This window comes from Buteo buteo, chromosome 11 (genome assembly GCF_964188355.1).
Source record: "Buteo buteo chromosome 11, bButBut1.hap1.1, whole genome shotgun sequence".
NCBI classification, from domain to species: Eukaryota; Metazoa; Chordata; class Aves; order Accipitriformes; family Accipitridae; genus Buteo; species Buteo buteo.
Window position 1 is genome coordinate 42882885 of NC_134181.1, and position 24632 is coordinate 42907516.

At 38.3% G+C, this 24632-nt stretch overlaps 1 protein-coding gene across 15 annotated transcripts in view; it reads left to right on the plus strand.

Moving 5' to 3' along the window:
- Positions 1–24632, plus strand: part of MTMR3 (myotubularin related protein 3) — an 83755-nt gene that overhangs the window by 10069 nt on the left and 49054 nt on the right. For 6 of the 15 annotated variants that reach the window (XR_012652380.1, XR_012652381.1, XM_075041891.1 and 3 more), the window contains exons 1-2: positions 21192–21352; positions 22745–22823. Coding sequence is in view for 6 of the 15 variants with exons in the window: in XM_075041891.1 (XP_074897992.1) it covers positions 21207–21352; positions 22745–22823 (225 nt within the window). In the remaining 9 variants the exon portion in view is untranslated. Of the gene's footprint in view, positions 1–9341; positions 9474–15470; positions 15572–20877; positions 21145–21191; positions 21353–21730; positions 21941–22467; positions 22646–22744; positions 22824–24632 lie in introns of those variants that run through there. The other 9 variants (XM_075041899.1, XM_075041904.1, XM_075041900.1 and 6 more) reach the window with 7 other exon arrangements.

A 24632-nucleotide genomic window follows, 5' to 3' on the forward strand; every position in this document is an offset into this window, starting at 1 on the left:
TCTAGCTTTCAATTGCTAGGTCATTCTAACTCCTCTGCAATATTTTTATTGCATAGGTACTTCTTCCTGTGAACTCTTGAAAGGCTGGTGATAACCTAACAGTGGAAGGGTCTAAGGATGAGAATTCTTTAGTAATTCACTAGAGAAAAAATCAATGCCAAATCTGCTGTTGTAATCAACTTGGAGTAGGAAGCAATTTTGAAACCTGCTTGATATGATGCTCACCTGCAAAGGGTGGTTAGGTTCATTACTGTCACTGCACTGGCTGATGCCTGAACTGGGTGGGTGTGGTGTTCATGTGGAGGAGTCAGCCTGGGGAGTTGTGGACAAAGGATGAAAGGATTTTGCTTGATTTGGCAAGTCTAAGATTGGTGTAACAAGGACAATAAGAGCTATTTCTTGCTTTCATTTTTTAAGACTATTTTTTTAATAAGCTGTTTGTATAAGGTACAAGTTTAGGTGCTCCTGTCCTTTCTGAGGGTCACACCCAGAGAGCAGTCCTATTAAAATTAATAGTGCTATTGCATCATTCCTTAGACCGCCATGTTCTCATTCAGCACTAAGGTATGAAGACTTTTCCACTTGCATAAGTCAACTTGATTTGTTCTGGTTGGGAAGGAAGCAGTTTGGTAGCTCACTGAAGAGTAAGTTGCATGCTGCTGTGCCCTGTGGCTTATTTTCCTAAACATTATTATTTCAAGTTATTGTCCAGCTTTCTTAAATGTGTCTTAGCAGTATGTACAACTGCCTGAGACTGGACCACTAATCACACAGAGGTAGTGATTATCTGGCTAGCCCTTGCTGAATGCAGTTCCTTTACTGCTTCTAGCATACTTCTTGCTCCTAGACACAAATTATTTGGCATTCAAATTAAAGACCTAGTAAGGCTAAGCCCCATGTACTGGAATGTATTTCAAGAGCCCCAAAATTGCAATATGGTTTAATCTACCTCATCTCCTTTCAATTTCTAAGTATTTATAACTGTTACTGTTTTTTCTGGTTCTTCCAACAAAATTCAGTTTTTAGTCTTATCATAAATACTTGCTACCATGTGTCAATCCCAGCAAAGTAGTGTACTGGTTAAGAAACAATTTTTCTAAAAATTTACTGCAGATCCCGTAACATTTGTTAGTCAGCTAAACTGCCTTCACTTATCAAAGGCAAGGAGTGATAAGTTAAAACATGCCTTGTCAAAAGAAGTTGATCTTAAGTGACTTGTATCATGAAAAGGGCAAGAAGGGACTTAAGTTTTTTTGTGCAAGAATTACCATATTAGCAGGTGGGCTGGGGAGAATCTGGTTAAGCTTACAGTTTAAAGAAAGGCCTAATGCCAAAAAACCCTCCAAAAACTAATTTATGGGCTTAAACTCCACAGTTCTTATACTGACTCTTGCCAAGACAATTAAAGAATTCCTAGAGCTAGTTTGAATTTCCAGGCTGGGTTTGGAGCATGATAGTTGCTTCTGCAGGTGCAGAGAACACTCAAGTCTGTTCAGGTAGGTTGGTGAGTCTTGGTGGTTTTATTGCTGGAAAGATTTTTAGGAGTCTGAAGATGTTGCTGTGAAGCACGTTTGTGGTGCAGTGGCAGATGTAGCCAGCTGGGGTTTTTTACTGCTTGTAAAAAGTCAGCTTTTGAACTTTCATGAATTGATGAACAGTAAACTTTAAACCGGTGGTGTAGCACCGGTTTTCTAGAACTTCAAGCCTCCTGTTTGACTCGGGAAAATGTGGGAGGAAAAAATAGGGTCCCTTTGTGGGATTGGTGTCCTTAAGATCTGCTTAACTCTTTGTAGCTAGCTAAAATGCAAAAGGTGAAGGAATACCCTAGGGCCAATTCAGAGAAGGCTTGTTCAGCTGAATGAAGATCAATTGTGGTAAAACAACTCAGTGCATCCATCATCTTTGCAAAAGAAGACACAATCACCACCATATTTCAATAGCAATTAGTCAGGTTTTGCCATTGTATTCTCCCCTAGGTGACTTTATGCTAAGTATTGTTGAAAGACTTGACTTAGCAGAGTTTGTACATGTTGAAACAAATACGATGGCTTGAAACTTGTCTGAAGAATCTGCTGCTTGTTAGCTGACTTCTGAAGAGCTGCTTTACCTGTAACCCTTCAAAAGTAATGCTGATGACTTGGTTGCTTTGATATTTTTTTAATAATGCTTTAAACAGAACTCATAAAGAGTTTAAACAACATACGGATAGTTTATTGCATATAAGAACGTGGAAGAGAAAGTTGTGAATATTTGTGAAGCTGGGAATCTATACATCGTGCTGTGTGAGTGACAGGTCAGCCTCTACATGGAATTCAGAGCATCTTTGCCATGTTATAAAAAGCTTGTTGCCTGGTGCTGATCTGTTCCTCCAATATAGAGCTTTTTGTAACCTTTAAACTCTTAAGTATAGAACAGGAATTTATCCTGTTAAAACCTGCATTTGTTTAAAGAGTTAGCTCTTATTCACCTATGTCCTACATCTCTAGATCTCAGTTATTTAAATACCAAGGTGTGTGTCACTCTAAACTTACTGGGTAGGTAAGTTTTTCCTTTAACAGAAAGAAGTAAATGTGACCTGTAGTGAAAAAACAGCTGTGCCTATCTTGTTACACCTTTTTCATTCTTCAGCTTTATGTATAGCGTTGAACTTCTAAATTAGGATTTAAGAGTTGGTCTGCTGGTGAGTTTTTGTCTGTGAAATCCTGGAGATCTGTCCAAGTACTTCTGAGATGAAGAGTGTTTAACTTTATCTTGGGAGTGATGTATTTTATGTTGTATCTGATGCCAATTTTACAGGCTTTCTTTTGGGGGAAGAATGGGGAAAAGTCCTTACTAATGTCTCATCTAAACAAAATAGGCTGGGTGAATAATATAACATATACTGGGTATATGGAATATCTTAAAAATGAAGTGTTTGGTGATGAAGTAGGTTGAATGGTAGGGTCTGAAGGCTTCAATTCTGAAGCAAGGAATAAGTCTTCTAATTTGTCTAGTTGTGTTTGCCCTACTTTCAAGCCTCACTGAATTTTCAAAAGGAGTAGCAGCAGATTTTTTGTGTAAAACAGTAGGCCTGAATTATATCTGTTCGTATTATTTTGAGGTAGCTTGGTGTAAAGTTTTTTGCAGAAATGTTGCTTGTACTGAGCTGGTGGAATGGGAGTTAAGGTAAGTTCATCACAAGTCAAATGTGGTTCTTTCTCTTCCAGTATTTTAACTCCTTGTCACAAGTGACACTGTTCCTTGCAGTCAGATTTGAGGTTGAAATCGGCAACTTAACCTTTGATTCAGTGTTGCGTCAGCCCATTGCATCTTCTGAGTTTAACCTGCAGTCTTAGTGCCATGTTCAGCATGACTGGACTGATATACTCTGAAGGGGGATTTTTAATACAGTGCTTCTAGACCGGGGGTGCCGCAAGTAAAGCATTTAACAAATGCTTCTGCAGTGCTTTATTTTGCTTCTGTAGGTAAAATGGTCCCTATCCTAAAGTTGCTGGCTTACAACAGCCTTCACTAGGTAGAGTGCTGCTAGTGTGCTGTAGTCTGGGATATGTACAGAGTAATAGGGCCGCTTTGTGGATCACACAACTCTGGAGCTAAGGATACTGTCTGCCTTGAGGCACTGGGCTGTTGGGCTGAACTTCTGGTACAGGAATGCCTAAGTGCTGAAAGGGTAGCCATTACTACTGGTTTCAAATTATCCCTCAAAAATGCAGCTCCTGAAAGTGTTCTGTATCCCAGTCAAACTGAGTTTGAAAGTGTCACTTGCAGAATGTGCAGCTCTTAGGGGTTTGCCTCTGCTGCTGTCTGGCACTGGGTTGTATAGCTGTGGTGCTACTTGAGTTGTACTTGAGATTTACGTAGGAAGTGGAAGCAGATGCATTCCTTTTTCTCAGAACTATTTTATTAATTGTTAACTGAAACAGTTGAATTGCTGGTTTCTGTTTAGTATTTGTGGTGAGATTTGATATGTTGCTTGATAAATGCTCATGTGTTTTCCACAGATAGAATGTGCTTAGTCCTTGTGGGTTATGGAGTAGTGGGTTATTGGATTTGTGGATGTTAAGGTGGCTATGTGTTTCACTAGTGAGAACTAATGCACTGAAACTTCATACTGGAAAGTTATTCAGTAACTCTTGTTTTTGTCACCGAGCTGCAAAAAACAATGCTGGTGAACTTAACAAGGTTAAATGAAAAAGGTACAAAACACAGATGTATGTATTTCAGAGCATGTCCCTAGAGGTAATAAAGCCTTAATTTGTAACTGTACTCAAGCAGATACTCCTCCTGGCTCTAACAAGACTAAACTTTTTGTTATTCATGTTGTTTAATACTTATACAGTTAGGACCCCTAGCTCTTATTTCTGAGGCTTTATTTTATCTTGACTGTAAGCAAAATGATTACCTGTCTGCTTACTGTAATGCTGAAAAGGCATGACTTGCTTCAAACTTCTTACAAGAAAAATAGAACATATGCATTGCTGTGTTTGCTCTGGTGTAAGTTACTTCAGAGTATTGGCAGATCATTTCCATGAGTTCATGTGTCAGTCTGGGAGGCAGAAGCTAGTCTGCTAGCACATTTAATCTATTTTTGATTTGTCAAGATCTCAAAGGTGGAAACAAAAAGCACTTTGTCCTGGCTATTCGTGGGAAGACTGACACTTGAATCACTTTCTAGTTGTCTATTCACTTATTTTCTTAGCATGCTGCTCTTGCTGAGTGAAGCACGTTGTTTTGTAGAAGTCACTTCTGTTGTCTTAGTTCAAAGGCTTTCATCCGTAGGTTGAACATCTCATAGGGGCAATTTCAAATGAGGTACTTGTTTGAACAGCTCCAAGTTCAACCTTGTCAGCATAAGTCAGCGAAACCTGTCTGCCAATTGGTAGCCCTTTCGTAAAATAAGGCTGTGCCAGGGCTGAATGTTACTGCTGCCTTCCATCAGATCCTTGATGCTGATCTTCTTTCCCTCAGTTGAATGAGAGAAGGAGAGTATGACTGAAGGTACTTTTTGGTCAGTGCAGAACAAGCTCTAGAGAACCACTATCTCTGGGGTTTTGGTGGACTCTCCAGAGAATCATTCATGCTTATTTATGCTTTATTGCTGAGAGGATCAGAGTCTGACAGAATATCCTGGAAATATTGCATCCAGTTTCTAGTTCTTTCTCTTATATATTATGATAAACCTTTTTTCATTGCTAATCCCAAGTGTCTAGATACAGTAAAAAGCCTGAGTCTTTACCTTGCTGTATAATTTCCTTGTGGCCATTTTCTGAAGCCCTAATCATCAGGGCTTTAAATTTCTCATGCATATTATAGCCATGTGAGAATTTCCCTGATACTTGCAGGTGATCATGAAGTATTCAGTTTAAGTAGTTGAGCTTTGCTTCCTACTGTTTGTTTCGTTATTTCATGCTTTCAGGCTTCTGTTTGTATTTACCTTAGTTAACCAATAATAATTAACTCAAAGCATTGAACTGATTGAGTTATATTGGGAGAACAAACCAATAACCATAATGCAATAAGCATTATTGCAACTTCCTGGTAATGAAAATTCCAGTAGTGGAATACTTGATTTAATTTTTAAGCTTTGAGAAAATAGTGGTGGTGATAGAACAACTTTATAACTGACTCACTTAAGCAGCTACTTAATGCTAGCAAAAAGCTTGGGGTGTGTAGGAAGAATAATTGTAGTGGCTTTACAGCTGTTGAGGATAACAGCTGTTTGTTATGTTAATATAAGGAATGTCTGGTGAGCTGCTTGTTCTTCACATTTGATCACCAAAGAATGTGGTGTGCAGGTATGTTTAATTACTGATGTTTCCATAGACAGTCTGGATGACATTGTTTACTTCCTTCTAGTGATTCTGTCTAGATGTATTTAAGCTGGAAACTGCAGAGTTAAGGACACTTGGATATTGCTGTCCTGTCTTCCCACCAAACCACACAGTTGAATTAAGGATGTGTTTGTCTCCTGAAGTGGGTGTCCAAAATAAGCAAGAGCTGCTCACTAAGTGGTAGAATGTGGGCCTTTTTAAAAAGAGACAAGGTCAGACACAAAATCTGGCTTCAGGTGAGAAGAATCTTAACTTCAGGTCTCTAGGGCAGTTTTTGCGTACAGCTGGTATGGATGTGGCACTAAGGACGCTTCTAGAAAAGATTAATCTCTTGTGGATGCACATGGCTTTGGTGGTTTTCTTGGCATGAAAACTTGGTTAACCAACACTGCTGTAGAAATAGTATAGATACAGCTTCTTAAGACCCCACCGAAAAGCTCTGAAGAACTTTGATGTCGTGATGTCTTGTGTAAGGACAGCTCTGAGTCAGTGGGGAATGTAAGCATGTGATTAAATGTAAAGCAGTATCACTGTACAAGTCAGAATTATTAAGGCTTCCAGCCTCACAAGTCAGGGCATCAGTTCTATCCCATTACCCTCTTAAATTGCATACCATCTCAAAAACTTGTTTCTTACCTCGCTCTGCACTATTGTGCTTACCTTTAGGCACTGATTTCCAGCTCTGTAGTCTGAAGCACAGCTGTATGCTCTGCTGATCAGCTGCTAGGTGAATGGGCACTAGCTGCTGGGTAAGCATGTCAAGAATTTTGGCTTGGCAGTAAGTGCCTGTGTGGAGATGATGACTCAAAGGCTCAGGCAGTGCCTGCACACAGATGCTCTTCACATGTGGGGAGATGCTGTCCACTGACAGAGCTGGGTGTTGATGCTGTTCCAGCCCAGTTCAGAACCTTCTGGTGTAATAGAAACTTGCCCAAAGCTAACTTCTGATAGTTTATCTTACTGAATTTTCTATCAATTTTACAGCTACAATACTAATCCCATGGCAGTATCTTAATCATAGGCATTTTGAGCAATTATTGAAGAATTCAACATGAATGCTTATAGAACAATAGTGGTTTTAGAGTCTAGGATACCTTAATGGCATTATGGAAGCTAGCTATTGTATTAACAGAACCATTCTAAATATATTTCAGCATTGCATTCTTGATGGAGTAATTTGTGATGCTAGGACTTAAATATGAATACATCTTGCATGTGCATACTCATGTGAGAATGACAGAACAGCACACGCTAGGCTTGAAGATAGTGTTTCTTTCAATATGGTTTAGAGTATGGTACAATTATCCTTTGCTTTTGATGTGTTACTCAAACTCAGTAAGGCGTGGCTGTTCAGAAGTGACTGCAAGCTGCAGGTTATGGGAAAGTCTGACTCCTTCAAAAGAGACTGCATCTCAGTTTCTGCAATCCATGTAGAAAAAACCATTTGCAAAGCTTGTGTTGGGCTCTTTCATTGGGTATGACATGTCAGGAAGACAGTTCTGTTTTTCCATCTGCATGAGAAGTCCATCTTCTAGCTTTGCTTTCCCAGGCTTTCTGGTTTTTTCCTCTTAGGTTTTTAGCTTGCTTGTGTACTAGTTTATTTCTCATCAGTCGAGTTGTTGGAGGGGAATACCTGGTAAGTAGTACTTGCAAGCTTCTGTAATGGATTGGTATGAACTGTTCAAATGTCTGTTGCTTGTCTCTGAGCTTGTTCTGACTGCATAATTTAAAGGCAATACAGGGATGTTTTGGATGGGAAGGGACATGTATCCCAGGAGTCCAACTGTCTGAAGGGCACTGCCTAGCATAGCTGTCCTGATATCAGTGAGGATGGACTTTTCATGGTTATGAAATCAGTAAAATATCATCTCTCTAAACATGCTCTTATATTGCCTGGTCTCCTTGGCAGAGCTAGACAGTCTTTTAAACATATGAATTCTTCAGGCAATCTAAAGCTGGGTTTGTTGTTTTTTTTTTTTTGTTGCAGGCAAATGTCTTGGTGACCTGAAGGAGGACTTTGGTAGGCTGAGGAAGTCTTTCTTGCAGTTGTCCTCCATCCTACCTGTACTAGCAGGAGATGGGTGTGTTTTTCACAGGGGAGTGAACATCTACTTGAAGTCATAAGGCATCAGGATCTATAGTGAAAAGCATTAGTTTAACTGAAAGTGCAAGTGAGGTAGCCTTGAATACCGGAAGACAGGATTGCCAATGACTGAAGGATCTATACCTCGCTTCAGACTTCCCTTTAAAAGTGTCTTGGGTTTCTGATGGAGTTCAATAAACAGGTTGTAGTTTTATACAAACAGGTTGTATACTACCAATAAATAAGTAGTACCAGAGGCAGGTGGTAACTTGGAGTGGGGTTGAGACTGTAAAAATGGAGATGAGGCAGGAGGAGAATGTGGAGAGCTGACATGCTATTACTGCATTCATTTCTATACCTGTGCAAGACCTATACATTAAATGTACACCGTTTAAAAACCTCCTGCTCCTGTCCTCCATTCTGTGGAAGCAAAATGACAGGCTTCAATTCCTCACTTCATGCTTTAATTGTTCCTAAGGCTGCTATCAGGGTAGCTTTGCTTCATGCTCTGGCAGTCTTGAGCTGTTAGTGCAGTCTGCAAGCCTTTCACTGTGAACACCACTGGTGTAGCAGTTGATTGAGCAGTGGAAGCCTGAGTAAGTATCACTGGCTGGTTCTCAAGTCTGACATCATATCCAAGAATTAGATGGCTCTCTTTCACCATGGGGATAATGAAATAATTCCTACTGTGTTATTCATTAACTCACATTTCATTCAATGGCTCCTAAGAGGGTAATGAGTATGTTAGAGGTGAACTTGCATAAGACTTCTGACATCCTTTTGATAAGATAAACAAGAGTTAAAGCCATGGCAGGTGAAGTTTAAGCATGGCAGTGATACCTTGCTGAGGCAGGTGGCATGTGGTGTGTTACACATACTGACTTTAAAACTACTGTAATGGATTTTTCTTTAATGGTTTAAAGAGAATAGCCTGCTTCTAAAGCTGCTGCAGAAATAACTAGTGCCCAAAGCCAGATGAAGGTCTTCCTTAGTGTGGAGGCTGCATCATATTGAATGGCTGTACAGAAAGGTGATGTTCAGCTCAGCATTGCAGTGCTTCAGGGCAGGTGTGGGAGCCCAACAAATAAATTGGGGAACCTGCAACAAAAGCATATGGAGGGAAAAGCATCTTGGTGAAGGACAGCTGCTTCTGATTTGCATAAAATAATTTGGTACAAGAGCCTGTTGAACCTTGTTGGGTTTCTAGTTTTAGCGTTAATGTAGCTTGAGCATGTGTAAAATTTGAATATCCCTTAAATGTTAGTGTCAGGCATGCTTCCCCCTCATGTACACAGTTTTGTCAGCTTAAACTGCCATATGCTACTTCAAGAAAACTTTAAAGGGGAGAAAGATTACCTAACTTGCTAAGGATTTTCACTAACATTATGTTGAAAATAATAAAACTGGACAACTCTACCCCTACCTTTAGGGCTGACCATTTTAAAGGAGGCTATGGGAGTTGGATATATTGACTCATTTTGTCTCTCATGTGAATCCTTGATGACCTGGGCTTCCTGATAAATATGGCTGTGGCTGTTGATGAAGCTACCGTACCAAATGTGAGTACCATTCTATTTTGAAGGCTTGCCAGGGAGTTCATCTCCCTCCAAAAGAGATTTATCAGTGCTGTGCAATTGAGCCAATAAACTAATATAATCAGATTAAGCTGTTTGTGGGAGGAATGATTACTGGATATTCAGATGCCTAACAAACTGTCTGATCTTTTGGCTGTTGCTGTGAGTGCACTGGCATCAGTAGTTCATCCCCACAGGTAATAAGTGAGATCATTTTAAGCAGAGGCTGCAGTAGCCTTGGACACCTGAAGAAATCCAGAGCTTCCAGGTGATCCAATAAGATCTTAAACTACCTAGTGTTTGTAGAAGCACTGGGGTGAGGGAATAGTGACCTTATCTGGGAAGAAGTTCTAGGTGGTGGTCTGGTGACTCAGGTGACTGCCATCCTGGAGAACTAGATGTGTCCCTGCCCTGTTGTGGATTGTGGTGCTGGCTAGTAAGTTACTGGAGACTTTTACAGGTGTGTGTAGATTTACAGTTTTGGTGTTAATACACAACTCCAGGCCTCAGTGCTCATCTCTGCAGCTGGGACCCCCAGCTAGTGGAGTTGTATTTCCCAAATACAGAGCAGAATACTATAAAAATTGGGAGTATTTGAAGAACTAGAATTTAGACATCTGTTCTGGGTACCAAAGCTAGAAGATCCTTCTGATGCCTTGAACTCTTAGTTTTTTCAACCTGTTAAAAATACATTGCTACCACTTAACCATATGGGACAGTGTGAAAATTGTGGTAAGCACTGTGGATCTTTAACAGAAGAGGTGCTATAAAATGAGCAATGTAGGAAAGATTGACTTGATTCAGAACTCCGCACTGACTACAAGGTTTAATAAAAATGAGTAGAATGAAGAGTTCTGGGTTCAGGGAGTATTGTCCACCTAGTTCACTGAGTGAGGGTGGGGGTTTATGGGAAGGAAAGAATGGAGAAGGGAATTGGGGATCATACGTACTCCAAGAGAAGCTGAACTAAAGCTTCACAGGTGATCATAGTGCTTACATTTCCTAATGTGTAATTCTTCACTCCATGCTTTTTATATATAGACATTTTAAGATGCAATTACAAGTTGATTTCCATGGCATGTATAAGTAGTGGAAATATCCACTGTGTCCTTAAAACATGGGTCTCAGGCTGTCAGCTTTGCCTCTCTTGTTTACTTTATTGTGCAGCTATGTGTAACAACCTAGTCCAAAAATCCATCACCAAAGTGTGCCTGCCCTGTCAAGGATCTCTTCCCTTACAGCTGCATTTACACACCAGTGCTCTGACTTCTTGAGCTGTTGTATGTGAAGTAGTAAAATGCCAAAACAGGCCATTGTTTCTTACCTGTTCTTGGAAGGACTGTTTTTCAGCACCTATGGTAATGGTAACTGGAAAAAACCATCTTCAGTTCATGTTAAGCTTTAAGTTGTTCAGACTGAATGTAGAAGTTTGGCTGCAACTGCTGGTTTGTGGATGTCATTGGTTATTCTGGAAGCCTCTACCATCAGGGAAGACTTTCAAAACAGTTCTGTCAGCTGGACCTGAAACTGATGCAGAAATGTTTTATTTCCAAGCTAATGACACAGATGTGGTACTTTTAATAAAACATGCATACCTTGGATCCTTGTACTTGGTTGACAGACTAATTTAAGCTTGCCAAGTAAGCTTTCTTACATAAAGATGTAATCTTTCATCTAGGAAAGGAGTTTGGCTATTTTTTGGCATTGAATCTAGATGTGCAAAACTACGCAAGCTCTTTCAGAAATACAAGGCCTGAATACTGAGGTTGTTCCTACAGAGGGCTATTACTTATCTAAATTACAAATACCTTTTCATCCCAGCTCTGAGCATTTGCTTCTAGATTGGTCTTTGCATGTAGATTTGTGTTTACATGAACTGCATAACCTCTTGAAATAAAGGCTTACAATAAAAGTGAGGTAGACTTTAAGTATTCTGAACATTGTTGTTATCCTTGCCGTTTTCCTTGGTTTTGTTCAGTGTGAAGGCTTCTTTGCCTTTGAGTATTATTCTGAACTTGGTTTAAGATTCCAACCTTGATATTGGAACATGTTGTCCAGGAAGAATATACTTGGTGATATTCAAACCTTGGCTGGACAAGTTTTTTAGCAACTTGATCTAATTGGAACTGTGTCAAGTAGGGGCTTGGACTAACTGGTGTTCATATGTCCCATTCAACCCAAATGGTTCTGAATTTGTTTGCATCTGTATCTATCCTGGTTCCTTATACTTTCCTGTTTGGACCTAAAGGGGCAGAAGTAACTTTTTTTTTTGCTTTTTTTGTAATTGAATATCGAATCTTGTTCTGTGACTCTTAACAGCACAGAAATCTCTGGTGTTGAATTTGAGTCTCTTTCAGAAGGAAAGCTTTCTGTGAAGTTCAGTCTTCCAGGACCTAACAACAAGCTTTACTGCAGGCAGCTTTTATTTTTATAGTTATGGGAAGGAAGGAAATTCCTGCCTTTTTTATGTTTGGACTTTGACTGAGGTTGGCACCTTGTAAGATCTTTGAGGAGATCCTTGAGTACCTGAGCAAACTGAGTTTCAGTATTGTGTTCACACATTGCCAGCAACTTCATCCTGCTTATGCATCATGAAACAAGATGTTGTCAGTTGAGGTCAGGGGTTTTTGCCATTTAATTTCATCAGGAGCAAAGCAGTAAATTAGGACCCCAAACTCAAGTACTAAACCTCTTACTCTTCCTTATTTATGCTACAATCTACTTTTTTGCAAAAACTTTCCTTTTTGAATCTAAGCAAATGCAACTTGAGTATGTTATCCTCATGGGTTTAAGGCAGACATCTCTGAGTTCGCATTCCATAAGTACAGACTTGGGTTTTTGCTACTAAGTCAGTTACCAGAAGGTACTTCAAGTTGAAGGATAAAGAATAAAAATAGATTAATTTAGTTGATCTTAATTTTTACTGTGAAATGCTACTTCTGTGCGTTTAAGTGAAGTTTGGTATCTGCAAGTCACAGCTAAGAATTGAAGTGTTAATGTGTAACTTGCACTATTTTCATCGCTTGTGGACTAATGCACATGTTGCATGTCCCTCTAAAATACAACTTGAAGGGCACATGCTAAATTTACTGTAAGGGTGGTTATAAATCTTTATATTTTGTTAAGGAAAGGTTAAGTCTTGCTGGCTGATAATGATTCAAATGCAGAACAAAATTAAAGTGGATAACTGAAGCTTCCTGTATACTGATGTACATTTTTAAAAATCTGGGATTAAACCATACTTAAAATGAAAATTACCTTACCTGATGCATCAATAACAGAATTAGCTGTTGAACTGCATTCACTTTTGCAGTGCCTATGGGAAAGATGTAGATGCATTGTGTTTAGGTAACTTGCGGAAGAGCCCAAACTTTTTGTTTCTTTAAAATGATGATTTATCTCTTAATTACAGCCAAGTCTTTTAGTAAACTAGGTTTGTTTTGAGTCACACAAGGAGGGAGTGAATGTTCTCTAAAGGATAAAACTCTTATCTTCTTTGTATTATTAGTGTTCTTCCTTCTCAGGCTTTGTTGTATCTACTGGTATGAATGAGTTTCTCTAGGGAAAATAAGTGAGAGGCTTTAAATCAGGGATTGCCTGACTTGAATGAATCCACACTAAACCAAATTTTGGGGAAAATTGTCTTCTGGATAGTCCCATTAGAGTTCACCAGGACATAAGCATCTGTATATACAGGCAAATGCATTCCTACAACAACACTAGAAACAAAGGTTGCTGTAGATTAAGGAGTGTTGAGCTATTGAAGGAATGTATTTGCCTGTATATACAGACACTTGGTACTATCTTGCATTACTAATTTGTCATGCCTTTTTTTTTAAAGGGCATTTAGTATAAAATAGGATCCTGGAGTAATACCTCTTTTTGGTAAAAACTAACCAGCTATACAGAGCTTAATGTGGGTTGATTTAAGTGAGCAGGTAGGAAAAACAGACTTAAATCTTCATGTTCCCTAGAGAAACAGGTTCCTGTTGGTTGATCTTGCCACTGAAACAGTGATTTCAAAGGAGCTATAGTTACGATATAGAATTGATTCATTTTTCCACATAAGGCAAATATCTGCTGGTATCCTCCTGAGAAGCTTGAACATTTAGGTCAGTGGATTTTTAATTTTAAATGTAGAAGGGGGGAGGGGGGACATGGTCTATGGCTAGTAAATATTAACTGGAGATATATCAAACCTTGTTTTACTAGCAGAGTTGCAGTCTATTGCAGAACTTAATTTTGATTCTAACTGAAATGCAGTGTTTTAATACACAAGTGCCTTAAAAACAACCACAAAACCTTCCTTGGTGCCTCTCTGAAATGCTTAAATATATTTAACTTTGGCTTCATGCTGGTTTGTTGGTTTTTTTTTTGTTTTGTTTTGGTGGGTTTTTTTGTTTTTTTTTTTTTTTTGGATAAGCATATTCTGTTAATCCAAGTAAATTCTTTCCTGGCTCTGAATGTCTGTGCAACTGCAATGTAAACTGACAAGCGTGTATACTTTCAGTATTATGGAAGTTGTTACACAGAGAAAAGATTTTAGGGAGTTGTCATGACTGAACCCAGCCTCCCTGGGTAGTCTAGAAACATGACTTTAGAAACTGTAATTGTTCTTGCTCTTGACATGTTCCAAGATTTGAAAAAGATGGTTGCATAGCATACTACCTTGGTTTAGTAGCTGGAGGGCTGCTGGACTTAAAAATAAGTAAGCTTAAAAAAATTTACATAATAGTCAACTGGTTCTAAAACACCATGGTTGTGCCTTTAGAGGAATACATTTTGCAGTGTGACAAAATTAACTAGTCTATTGAAGACCTCTGTACTTAATACTAGATACTCATAATGTATGTAATTGATTTTCAAAACTAGTTACGGAAATGAAAACACATTAAGACTAGCTTCAAATTTCTTTAGGCAATCTTAAGAGCTGCAAGACTACTGTGCCTCCTGTCTCCCATAGCAAAGAAGGGCCATGTACAAATGTGGTCTAAGTCCTTGGTATTTGATTAGGCTCTCAAGTGAGATGCAGTCTTGGCTGTTCAGAGCTCCTTAACTGTAGTTCGATATGTGGATGGCTCAGTGTCCTTTTTCTGCATATGTTTGTAGGACCCTTTCAAAGACTATCTTTTATCTTTCTTTGCTTGCCTTTTATTTCAGTAAATAAGACCATCTCCAGGTCTTATTTAAGTGCAACTTGCAAATGGAAAGTAGTATTTTGCCAGTTAACATTTCCTGCTTCTGAAAGTAACTGACTTTCCATGAGTGGAAAAAGATGGGAATAAACAACAGTCTTAATATTTGGAAGATACTAAAGTGAATTAATTATAGGATATTTTCTTGGTATTTGCTAGTCCTGCTTTTTCTCCTGGCTTTAGTGAACTGAATCAGCTGACCAAAGAAAGGACATCAAGTAGCAGGTTTCTTGGAGGCAGTGTGCTGGTAGTTTAGCCAAACCAGTTTGTTTGTCCCTTGTGATCTAAATACGGGAAGTCTTCTTTAATTGGGGAAGGCATCTGAGCTGTGTGTACGTCTTAATACGTGTAGGGAGCCAAAGCTCTTCACTGCTGTGCCTAGCTGAAAGACAATGCTAGTGTGAGTCTTTTCTCCCTCTGTAGAAAACTTGACTAGTAACAGAGCATCCTGCTGGAAGTTTGGGGAAGTTGAAACTGGAAATGGATTGATGCAATAACCTGTTTGTTCTAGTCTGGAAGGGGTTAGCTGCTCAAATGTAAGGAGGACAGTAACCTGATAAATCATGTGTCTGGCTTTAAAACTGTAACTTGCTGTCTAAATAGGAGCTAGCAGAAAATTCCTTATAGTCAAGCTGCTAGTGTTTCCTTACCTAGCTCTTGCTGGTCTCCTTATCATGCACAAGCACACATGGTTTTATGTCACAATTTGACTTTTGCCTTACAGTATTTACACATATTAAGTGGCTGGTTGAACAGTGAGTGCTGTTGATGTCTTGGCAGTCTTGTGGATGATGCCCAAACAAGTACTTGGAATGTCCTCTAGAAAACAGCTGTTTATGATCCTAGAAAAGCTAGCCTGATCCTTAACTCAAACATGAAATTTAGGTGGTAAGTTCATAAAAAGGGGTCTCTTATAACTAAATAAAGCTGGCTCTCTACCTAGGTCAGCTCTTTCAATATGATTATTTGATTCAATTGTTACCAGGCTTGTTTTGCATGTACTAATAAAGAAATACCTGAACTCAGTGCTTTTCTTGTATTGAATTCACTATTTTATACTGTAAATAAGCAGGAGTACTAATGCTGTGATCAAACATACTTATCCCCTGCCATGGTTGGTTGGAAGAGACTAGCTCTTCATCCCTGAGTTCATGGATGCAGGCAGAAATATTGCTGTGTGTAATACCTAAAGACAACTTCAGTTCCTGTTGGTACAACAGGATATAGTTGTATGTTTAATAGCTCTAATGCAGATCAGGGCTTTTTGAGGGTAGTTGGTATTTGAACTGTAACCTCTGCTGTTTAAACTGAGCCTGCTTAATGCTTTGAGAAATAAATATCCAAGTAGTTCAAGAGATGAGCAAGCTAATTGATTAGGTCTGTACAGAAAATGTCACTTCTGCAGGTGTTGAAGTGATTCTTAAGCTTCCTCAAATTCTCTAAATTCTAAGTGTCATGCAGTTGCTTCCAGGCTATGCTTTTATCAGAATCTGCTCTGGAAGCAAACAACATATTCAACACTAGAGTAGTGGTTCCATAATTTGACTTCTTTCTGGATTAGTTTTGTCTTGCATCTGGGAGTTGGATTATGTCATGAGGGGTCTGAAATGTCAGAGTTGGTGTAAGATAAGGAAGGGGAACATTTTGTTGGGGAGTATGGGAGCAGTACCCTGTCAGATGGCTCATCGTGTTTCAGGGAATGCGAATGTAGTCTATTTTAAAGCAAACCCACCTTAAGTGTCACACTAAAAAAAGGCATTTTTGGAGTGTGCCACAATTTTACCAAGGCTAGTGTTAGGCCATTTGAAATGATTAACTTTCACATTTGAATAAGGTAGTCCCCTGTAAGTCATTGAACACTGAGCCTCTCGAATGGCTGCTTATTCCTAGATGAAGATGGTGAAGGTGGATATGCATCTTACTCAAATGGCCTCCTTGACAGAACAGTTTTTTCAATGCAGTTTAAGAATTAATGGCTTAAAATTGTAGTCCATAACTGCATTGTGCAAGGTGTGCAATAAAAGAAAGTGATGTGTCATTATAAGCCTTGATAACAGAAAACACTTTTCTGTGTCCTGCCTGTTCCTACCTGTGTAGATGATCAGTGCTATTGCTCTGAGCCTCTTGGGGGGGGCAAGGGGGCGGCGGCTGAGTTTCCTGTTGTGGACACCTTGTAGTAACTTAACCTACTTAATGCTTTGAGAAATAAATGTTTATTCATAGAGCAGGTACTTGGTATTTCAATGAAGTTGTCTTATGACAAAAGCATTGAGTGGTGTTTTGTTAGAGGTTTTAAAAGCTTTGTGCCAGACAAAGTATGGTGAAAATGAGGTCAATTTAACACACTTAGGAGCTAATAGCTGTAACTGCATGTACATGGTCCTAAAGTAGTTCAATGGGGGGGGGAGGAAATCTCATGGGAGTGTAACTTGAAACTCCAAAGGAGTCTTCAAATCAAATTTGCTTCTTGGTTCTTCCCATTTTCAAAACTTTCTTTTTTTTTTAATTACTTATAGATCTCTTTAGTGTTGCATTGACTGTCAATAAAATAGAACATGTAAGGAGACTGTTTTGATAGCTGTTGTGTAATGCCACTGACATAGAACAGCAGCTGCCTCTTTCCAGTACTCATTCAGTTAACAAAGGACTGAGTTAAAGCAAAATGTTACCAGAGGGAAGGGGGATGAATAGGTATTTTGGAAGGATGAGTAAAACCTTTGAGACTTTTGATTAACAGCCTCTTATCCCTATTTGTTTGTTGCCTTTCAGAAAGGAAGAAATAGGGGAGGGAGTGTGAGTCATGGCAAATGGGCTGTAAGGACCTTAGTGGAAAAATGGGATGTATGAGGAGCAAATTATTCCCTTCCTTACTCTGTTCTGCTATTTCAAATGGAAACTTCTGCCGCCTGGTCTCGGTCTTGCTCACTTGCTTTTTCTGTTTTGTAACTTCAGTCTAATATTGCCCTACTTTTCATGGCTCTTTGGTTATCTTTTGACATAATATCCCCTCCCCAACACACTTGGTCAACTTTCTAGCTTGGAACCTACACAAGTCTACTGAGTTTCTACCAGCTCAGGCTCTGGTCAGTGTTCTGTGTCCTGTCAGCTTTCATATCTGACTACTAGATTCAGATCCCATCCTTGCAGATCTCTGCACAGTTCAGACTGATCTGTGTAGCTCATTCATCCTTCTTGGTTGATGTTACTTGTCTGTCATGTACGTAAAGTTGAGGAATATGGAGTAACTGAAATAAAAGGAAAATGATAGAATGTGTTATTAATTTGAGCTTTAAACTTCCAGTTGTTCATCAGAAGATCTCTGATGCGTAAATTGTATCCAGGCTTATGTATGAACAATTGCAGTGTTTGAATCTTAGGGTTTTATCCAAATGAAAAAGGAATTAAAAGAAAAGAAATTGAAATCTTATAAGAAAAAGTGACATTTTTGTCAGATTTTGTTTTCAAGCTTGCTGTGGTCTTTTGACCAGGGCGGTTTTGAGATCCGTGAAGGAGAATATTGATATATAATCTTTTATTCAGAAACACTTTCCTAAAAAACCTCTTAAAGTGAATACTATAATCCCACCTAAAGTTCCACTGATTTTTATTTTTTTACATCCATTATGGAAAAAATGGACCTTTCTTAATGCAAGATCAAATTTCTCTTTATTACCATTAGCTATTAGCCACAGTCTCAGAAGTGCTTCTACTGCCTTGCCTACTGCATTCTTTTGCCATTTCAAGCTTTGCTTACTGTTTGAGATGTTTTTCATTTTAACTTTGAACTGTTGCTTCTGCATTTAATTCTTGAAGAGTGTAAGAAATGATTTTTAACTGGTATGCAAAGATGATCAGCTTAATCAAAATGCTTTAAAAGCAGATTAATGCCTCTTCTGAGTGCAAAGATGAAGGAAACTAATATGCCTACCTGCGAAGGGTTCCACAGGAAACTAAATTACCTACCATTAAGGTATGAGTCAGCACAGTGGCAGATGTTGACAAAACTTTTTTGATGCTTTGGTCTCTTATAATTAATTTTATTCTTCACTCATAGAAGCACAGGTAGAACAGAAAAATGGAATAAGACACTTTCAAAATGCTCTTATGTAGGACACTTCCCACCTGTCTTACAGGAATGAGATATTCAGTATGGCTGTTGATCTCTGCTTACTCTCTCATGCATTTGAGTATTGGTGGGTATGCTTCTTCATATTCAGTAGCTTTCTAAACTGGAAATTATGTAACTTAATCTGGTGCAGTGTATGATAGAGGACACATGGCAGTAGAAACCAGAAAATACGTCCCTGAAGATCAGCATCGCTGCTTCTCTGTGTGCATGTTTTAAAACTCTCAAGCAGTAACCTTACCCTATCTAGCCTCAGGAGTGACTGTATTCAGGGTAGCAGTCCCAATACTCTCATCCCCTCTGTGTATTTTAGCTCAGCCACAAGCTAACTGCATCACCCCAAGTGGTAGGTAGCTGATAGTAGCACTCTGTTCCTATTCCTTAGCACACTAAGAATAGGGTAAAAATAGTTCTGGCAGAAAGCGAGCAAAAATCCACTAGGAAGAACATAAAAAGGAAGGAGGAAGAAAAGAGTAATCTATAGCCAGTGTGAGCTAAAGCTGAGCAGAAATCGGCCAAACAAAAAGGTGATGAAATGGTGTGTGATAATATGGTGCAAGAGAAGGTTCAGCCACTGCAGAGCTAGGTTGTATGGGAGCAGTAATGTTGCAAAGCTAGAAATGTAAACAGAAGTAGAGAACTTTTAATCAGAAGCTGTGCTTGCGTAATACTAAGGTTGTGACATGGTGTGGCATAACCAGTGCAGAAATGCCATATTTCAGCAAAGGGAGGAGAAAATACACCTTCAAAATAGTCAGTTACCAGAAGAAAGTTTGGTTTGCTTTGTCTACATCTTTATGAGGATAGCTTTGTGGCTAGAGAAAATTTGTATTTGTTTTTTTTCCAAAGCTGCTATTATCTTCTGTCATTTTACTTTATGCATATCAAATGATACCTCTTCTGTTCTTGCTAGATACAGCCTTTCACTGAAGAAACTAAAGTGATGACTTTCCAATTCCCTGCTTAAACAAACATGTTTATTAAAACTTATCAAGAGTGTTTTTTCTAGCTATTTTGCCGATGTTTTAATTAAAAAAAAGTCAAGAAAAACATTCTCACTCATATAATTTAGATTGGAGGTCATGTAGTCCAACACCCTGCTCAGAGTAGTGCCAACTTGCATGTTGGATTGGGTTGTTCAAGGGCTGGTCAGGTTTGGAATATCTCCAGGGATGGAAGTTCTACAACTTGGAAACCATTATTCTGACTTTCCCCCCACTATTATATTACTTGTGTTTCACTATTGCAGTATGATTGATATATCATCCCACTACTCTACTTTTCCATAGCATCTTCCAAGAAAAAACAATGGAGGCAAGACCTGTGTGCTAGTTGAAGTGTTCACCTAATGGCCAGGTTCCCAAAATAGTCAACAAGGAAGGATCCTAAGAAGATGTTTCAAAGCAAAAGTTTAGTTTAAGTGTTCCTGTTCACATCACCTTAAGTACTGGAGCCCTATGGCAGAATTACTTCTTACATATTTAAAATTAGGCAATGTTAATATGTCCTTCAGCACCTGTGCTTAAATAAGAAAATCTAAACCAAACCAGCTATGAGAATGTGACAGCCTAATAAGAAAGATGGTCCACAGCCAATTCCTTTAGTAGACAAGTTTGACTTTGCAGGATTTACTGAAATGGTCCTGTTCCCTTTATCTTCTACCTTTTGCTTTCCTAATAGTGCTGAATCTGTTCTTTGTGGATCAAGCAGAAGAGCTAATGCAAAGGAAATGGTGGGAGCACACAAGAGGGCGAGGCTGTATTGCCCTCCTCAGGGGCACAAACTTAGATGTGCTTAGCTGTATTAATTAAGCAGTTATACACCAGTACTTGGAATGGCTTCTCCCTTAAGTAATTAGTGGGTTTGAGATGGTAGTAGAATTCATAGCAATGTTTCTTCTTACAGTCAGCTTTTTTTTTATTTTGGCACAAGTTGTTGACTTAGGAAGTGATAACGTTTGAGGTCCTTATCTGTGACTAGCAGCCATGCAAGAGGAATGCTGATGAGCGTCTCGTGAAGTGTTTTCTGAATACTGGCAGGAATAAAGCGGAATTATTAACGCTTATATTGGAACATTTTTCTCCTGTTTTTAAACTTCTCTATAAAACTCTTGAGACTCAGTGGCTTCTTCCAAACCTCATTAAATTCAATAAAAAGCTTGTTGCAGATTTTGTGAAGGTTTTTTTTCTTGGACCTAAACTACACAAAATAAGTCTACCATGTATCTTGCCTTTTAAAAAGCAAGGATATGGCCAGAAAACTCTCTCTGAAGAGTCACTCTAAAGTTGCGTAGTCTGCCTTCATAGCTTTTTGTTGTTGTTGCTTAATAAGCTTGGTAAGTATTCCTGTCAAAGGTGACTTTGTACAACCAAGCAGCTGTAAAGTTGAACTTGTTGCATGATCAAGCTGGTACCTCAAAGTAAAACTCTGTCCTTTCTGCTTCGTGTGCCATATTACCAACCTATAAAGCTATTGGAATTGGCATTTGGCTTGTTGGTTGAGAGATACTTTAAAATAATAAAAAAAGTTGACCTCTGTTGCAGGTAACCAAATGTTGCTTTTAGAAACTATTTTATAAAATTGTAATTCATGATTAGCTGAGGTTTTTAACAGCTGTAATCATTCATAGGGCGTTTTCTGTTAAAGCAGACCATCCTAATGTCACAGTTTTTTTTAAATAACAGCTGAATGTAGATGTGAGATTTCCCTGAAGTATGTCCACCATATGAAATGTTAGAATTTCTTTTGCTTGATACATCTCAGTTTGTACTTTTTAAACTATTTCTTTCTACTACGTTAGTCCTAAAATTACACATCCTTTTTTGTGTACTGAAAGTATTTTTATTTTTTCCGTGTCATAAGCCATAAACTACAGGACACAATAAATGCAAAATAGAGATATTTTTTTTAATGGACCAGAATGTGAACATTATCACTAGTTGTGGAACAACAGAGTACAAGCAAACTATTTCTAGCAGCAGGATTATGTTTATAGAAGCTAGACTTTTCCAGGCACATGCAGCAAGCTATTGGGATAGCTTCCAAGTTATTGTGAAGAACAAATCTTCTGGTACACTGGATACAAAGGAGTGGTATTCCATCAGTTTGGCTGCTTGTATGCTTTAGGAATGGTTGGTTTTAGTCTGGAACTTGAATTTTAGGATTTGGATATTTTAGTATAGAACTTTGTGTCCCAGCAGTCATTCAGATGCTATAGAAGACATCTGTGAATACCTACTGAAGTGACTGCATAGTAATGAAGCAAATGAGATATTTTCTCCATATAATTTTTTTGACAAATATGTTTTTGTAACACAATACTTAAATTTATTTTTGAGGAAATAACTGTTTGTATAGCACTTGGAAAGTAAAAAAGATAGGTCTGGGAGGAATGATATCATATGAGCATTGCTGTTCACCTTGGCTTTTTTGCAGCTTTGTCCAAAAGTACTTAGGCAATAACCACTGTTTGGAGGTCTTCATCTGCTTTCTTGGGGGGGAAAAAGCTAATTTTAGTGTAAAATTAAAAAACACTTTTGAAGATCATTACAAAACTAATTGGAACTTCTATAAAAGAGCCCTCCTGTGGCCTCTATTGCTAAGTCATTTTATTTATTTATTTATTTCTGTGTACCAAAGAAGTTTAAAAAAATTTTGAACTGCTTTGTGGCCATGACTTCTGAACTGTTCCTTACCAGAAAAGAGGCCTTAACCATGTTGTCAGAGTCCAATCGTTGAATTCCCTCTTTGGGCATGTTAAGATCTCAGTAGTTACGACTCCCATAGTAGTTATACTTTTTACTTTTCTGCTTTAATTAAGACAAACTAACATAACAGTTGAGTTTCTTGTATAAGTTGCTAGCTATTTAAGAAGTGGGTTGGTTTTTTTTTCAAATGAAGGTTCATGTTTTAAAGTACTGTCTTTTTATTTGCAGTTGCCAATGTGAAGTATCGGAAGAGTATAGTTTGAAACTTTCTGGGGCAAAGAGGACTTTTATTATCTCTCATTCTTTGGTAAGTTAATTGTATTATTTTGGTAAGACAAGCTACCTGTTGAAGGTGGATTCTACAGTTATAATTGATTACTCTCTTAATTAAATAAAGCATTTTCCAAGATGCTAGACAAAAAAAATCAGTATTTTACTGAGTTGGAATTTGCAACCTTTAATTATCACCCCCCTGCCCCTTCTGATTCTTAGTCGTACACAATCATCAGACATGAGCCCTTCTGCTTCTTAGCATACACAATCTTCAGACATGATTCTTTGTCTATCCTGCTCCTATTCCTGAGTAATGTGCAAATGTACATATTGTTAGCTACTTCCCTAGTAAATATTTTTGAAATCTATTCAGTTACTTCTATATGCAGTGCCAGGAAGGGGGAAGGGGAAGCCTTGCTGTCAGGGACTGAAATGTGGGAAACTAAGTATTTATCCTTACCTCAGAATAATTTCCTTCCACCTGGGAAGGGGAAGAAGTGTTTCAGTTTGTAACAGAAGCATCTTTTGCTAAAGCTAGATTGCATTCTTGAATATTTCATTCTCAAATTTTCAAATGCTTCTTTGTCAAACTCTTTGCATTCTGATCTAAAACTTAAAGGGCAACTGTGAAACAGCATGGAAATAGCTATGTTTTGAGACTGAGGGTCAACTCAATTTGATTTTGATACTAAAACAAATGGAATTCAGGATCTGGAGAGGGAAGGCAGGGGAAAGTGAAACGCTTGGGTACATCCTTTTTCCTTTTTTTCCCCTCCAATTTTTCTCTTTTCTTGCTCTAAGTCCAACTACATTTAAATGTATGTGAATTTGAATGATCCTTTATTTATATAATCTTTTTGTGTAGAATCACTGGCAGACAGATGGTTATTGCTAGTCTTAATTATGTACATAATTTAGATCAGAAGGCACATCTGAAACGAAAGGCAATTAAGATGTTCCCATATTGGCTGAACAGAGTCTGAGGTTACAACCTTTACTAATCATTTATCCTTTCAAGCAGAACATAAGGATGGAGAATTAACAAGACTAACATATTTTGGTGTAATTTAATATATGTGAAACTACAGTTGAAAGGGCAGCACAGTAAATTGATAACATAACCTTTTTAGGCCTCAGTCCTGACAAAAAATAATTCTATCAATAAAACTACACTGCATATAAGCTATCTACTATTTATTTGTGATCCTATTTATAAGTAGAAGCCTGAATTTGAGGGTACTTTTTATGAAGATGTTTTCTTGGTCAGTTATCTAAGCTGTATTTGAACATTCCCATTTCATTTCTGGGAAATGGTTTTTACTGTCATGGAAGAGCTGATTATTTGCCAGCTGCAGTTAAACAAAACGAGAATTCTGATTACATTCTGCAAATAATAAAAAAAAAATGGTGTGAGTCAACTTGAGAATAAATTTCTTCAGCCAGTATGTGCTAGTCTCACTTGGTATCAAGCTGTCCTTCAGAGTAGCACGATGTGTTAATTATCATGGGTAAAATTCAACAGAGCCGCTTGTTGGAGTTGACGATATGAAGAATGTTCTTGTTCTCACTTTAAGGCAGTGGTCTTAAAGTGAGGGTCAGAAATCCCCTTACTAGGTGTCACACAAACACTGTGATTCTTTTTCTAGTCACATGATTAACCTGGAAGAGTTTGCTAAACACATGAATGGAAATGGATTAGAAAGCTTTGATATAGAAAGAAATAGAGATTGAAAGTGTGGTTTCAGAGTTAATTCATATGATCTCAGTATGGGCTGCTACTGAGAGTAGCATGTGGTCCCTGTCGCTGGTCCCAGTGATATATTTCCTTTCCCTTGTGCTTATT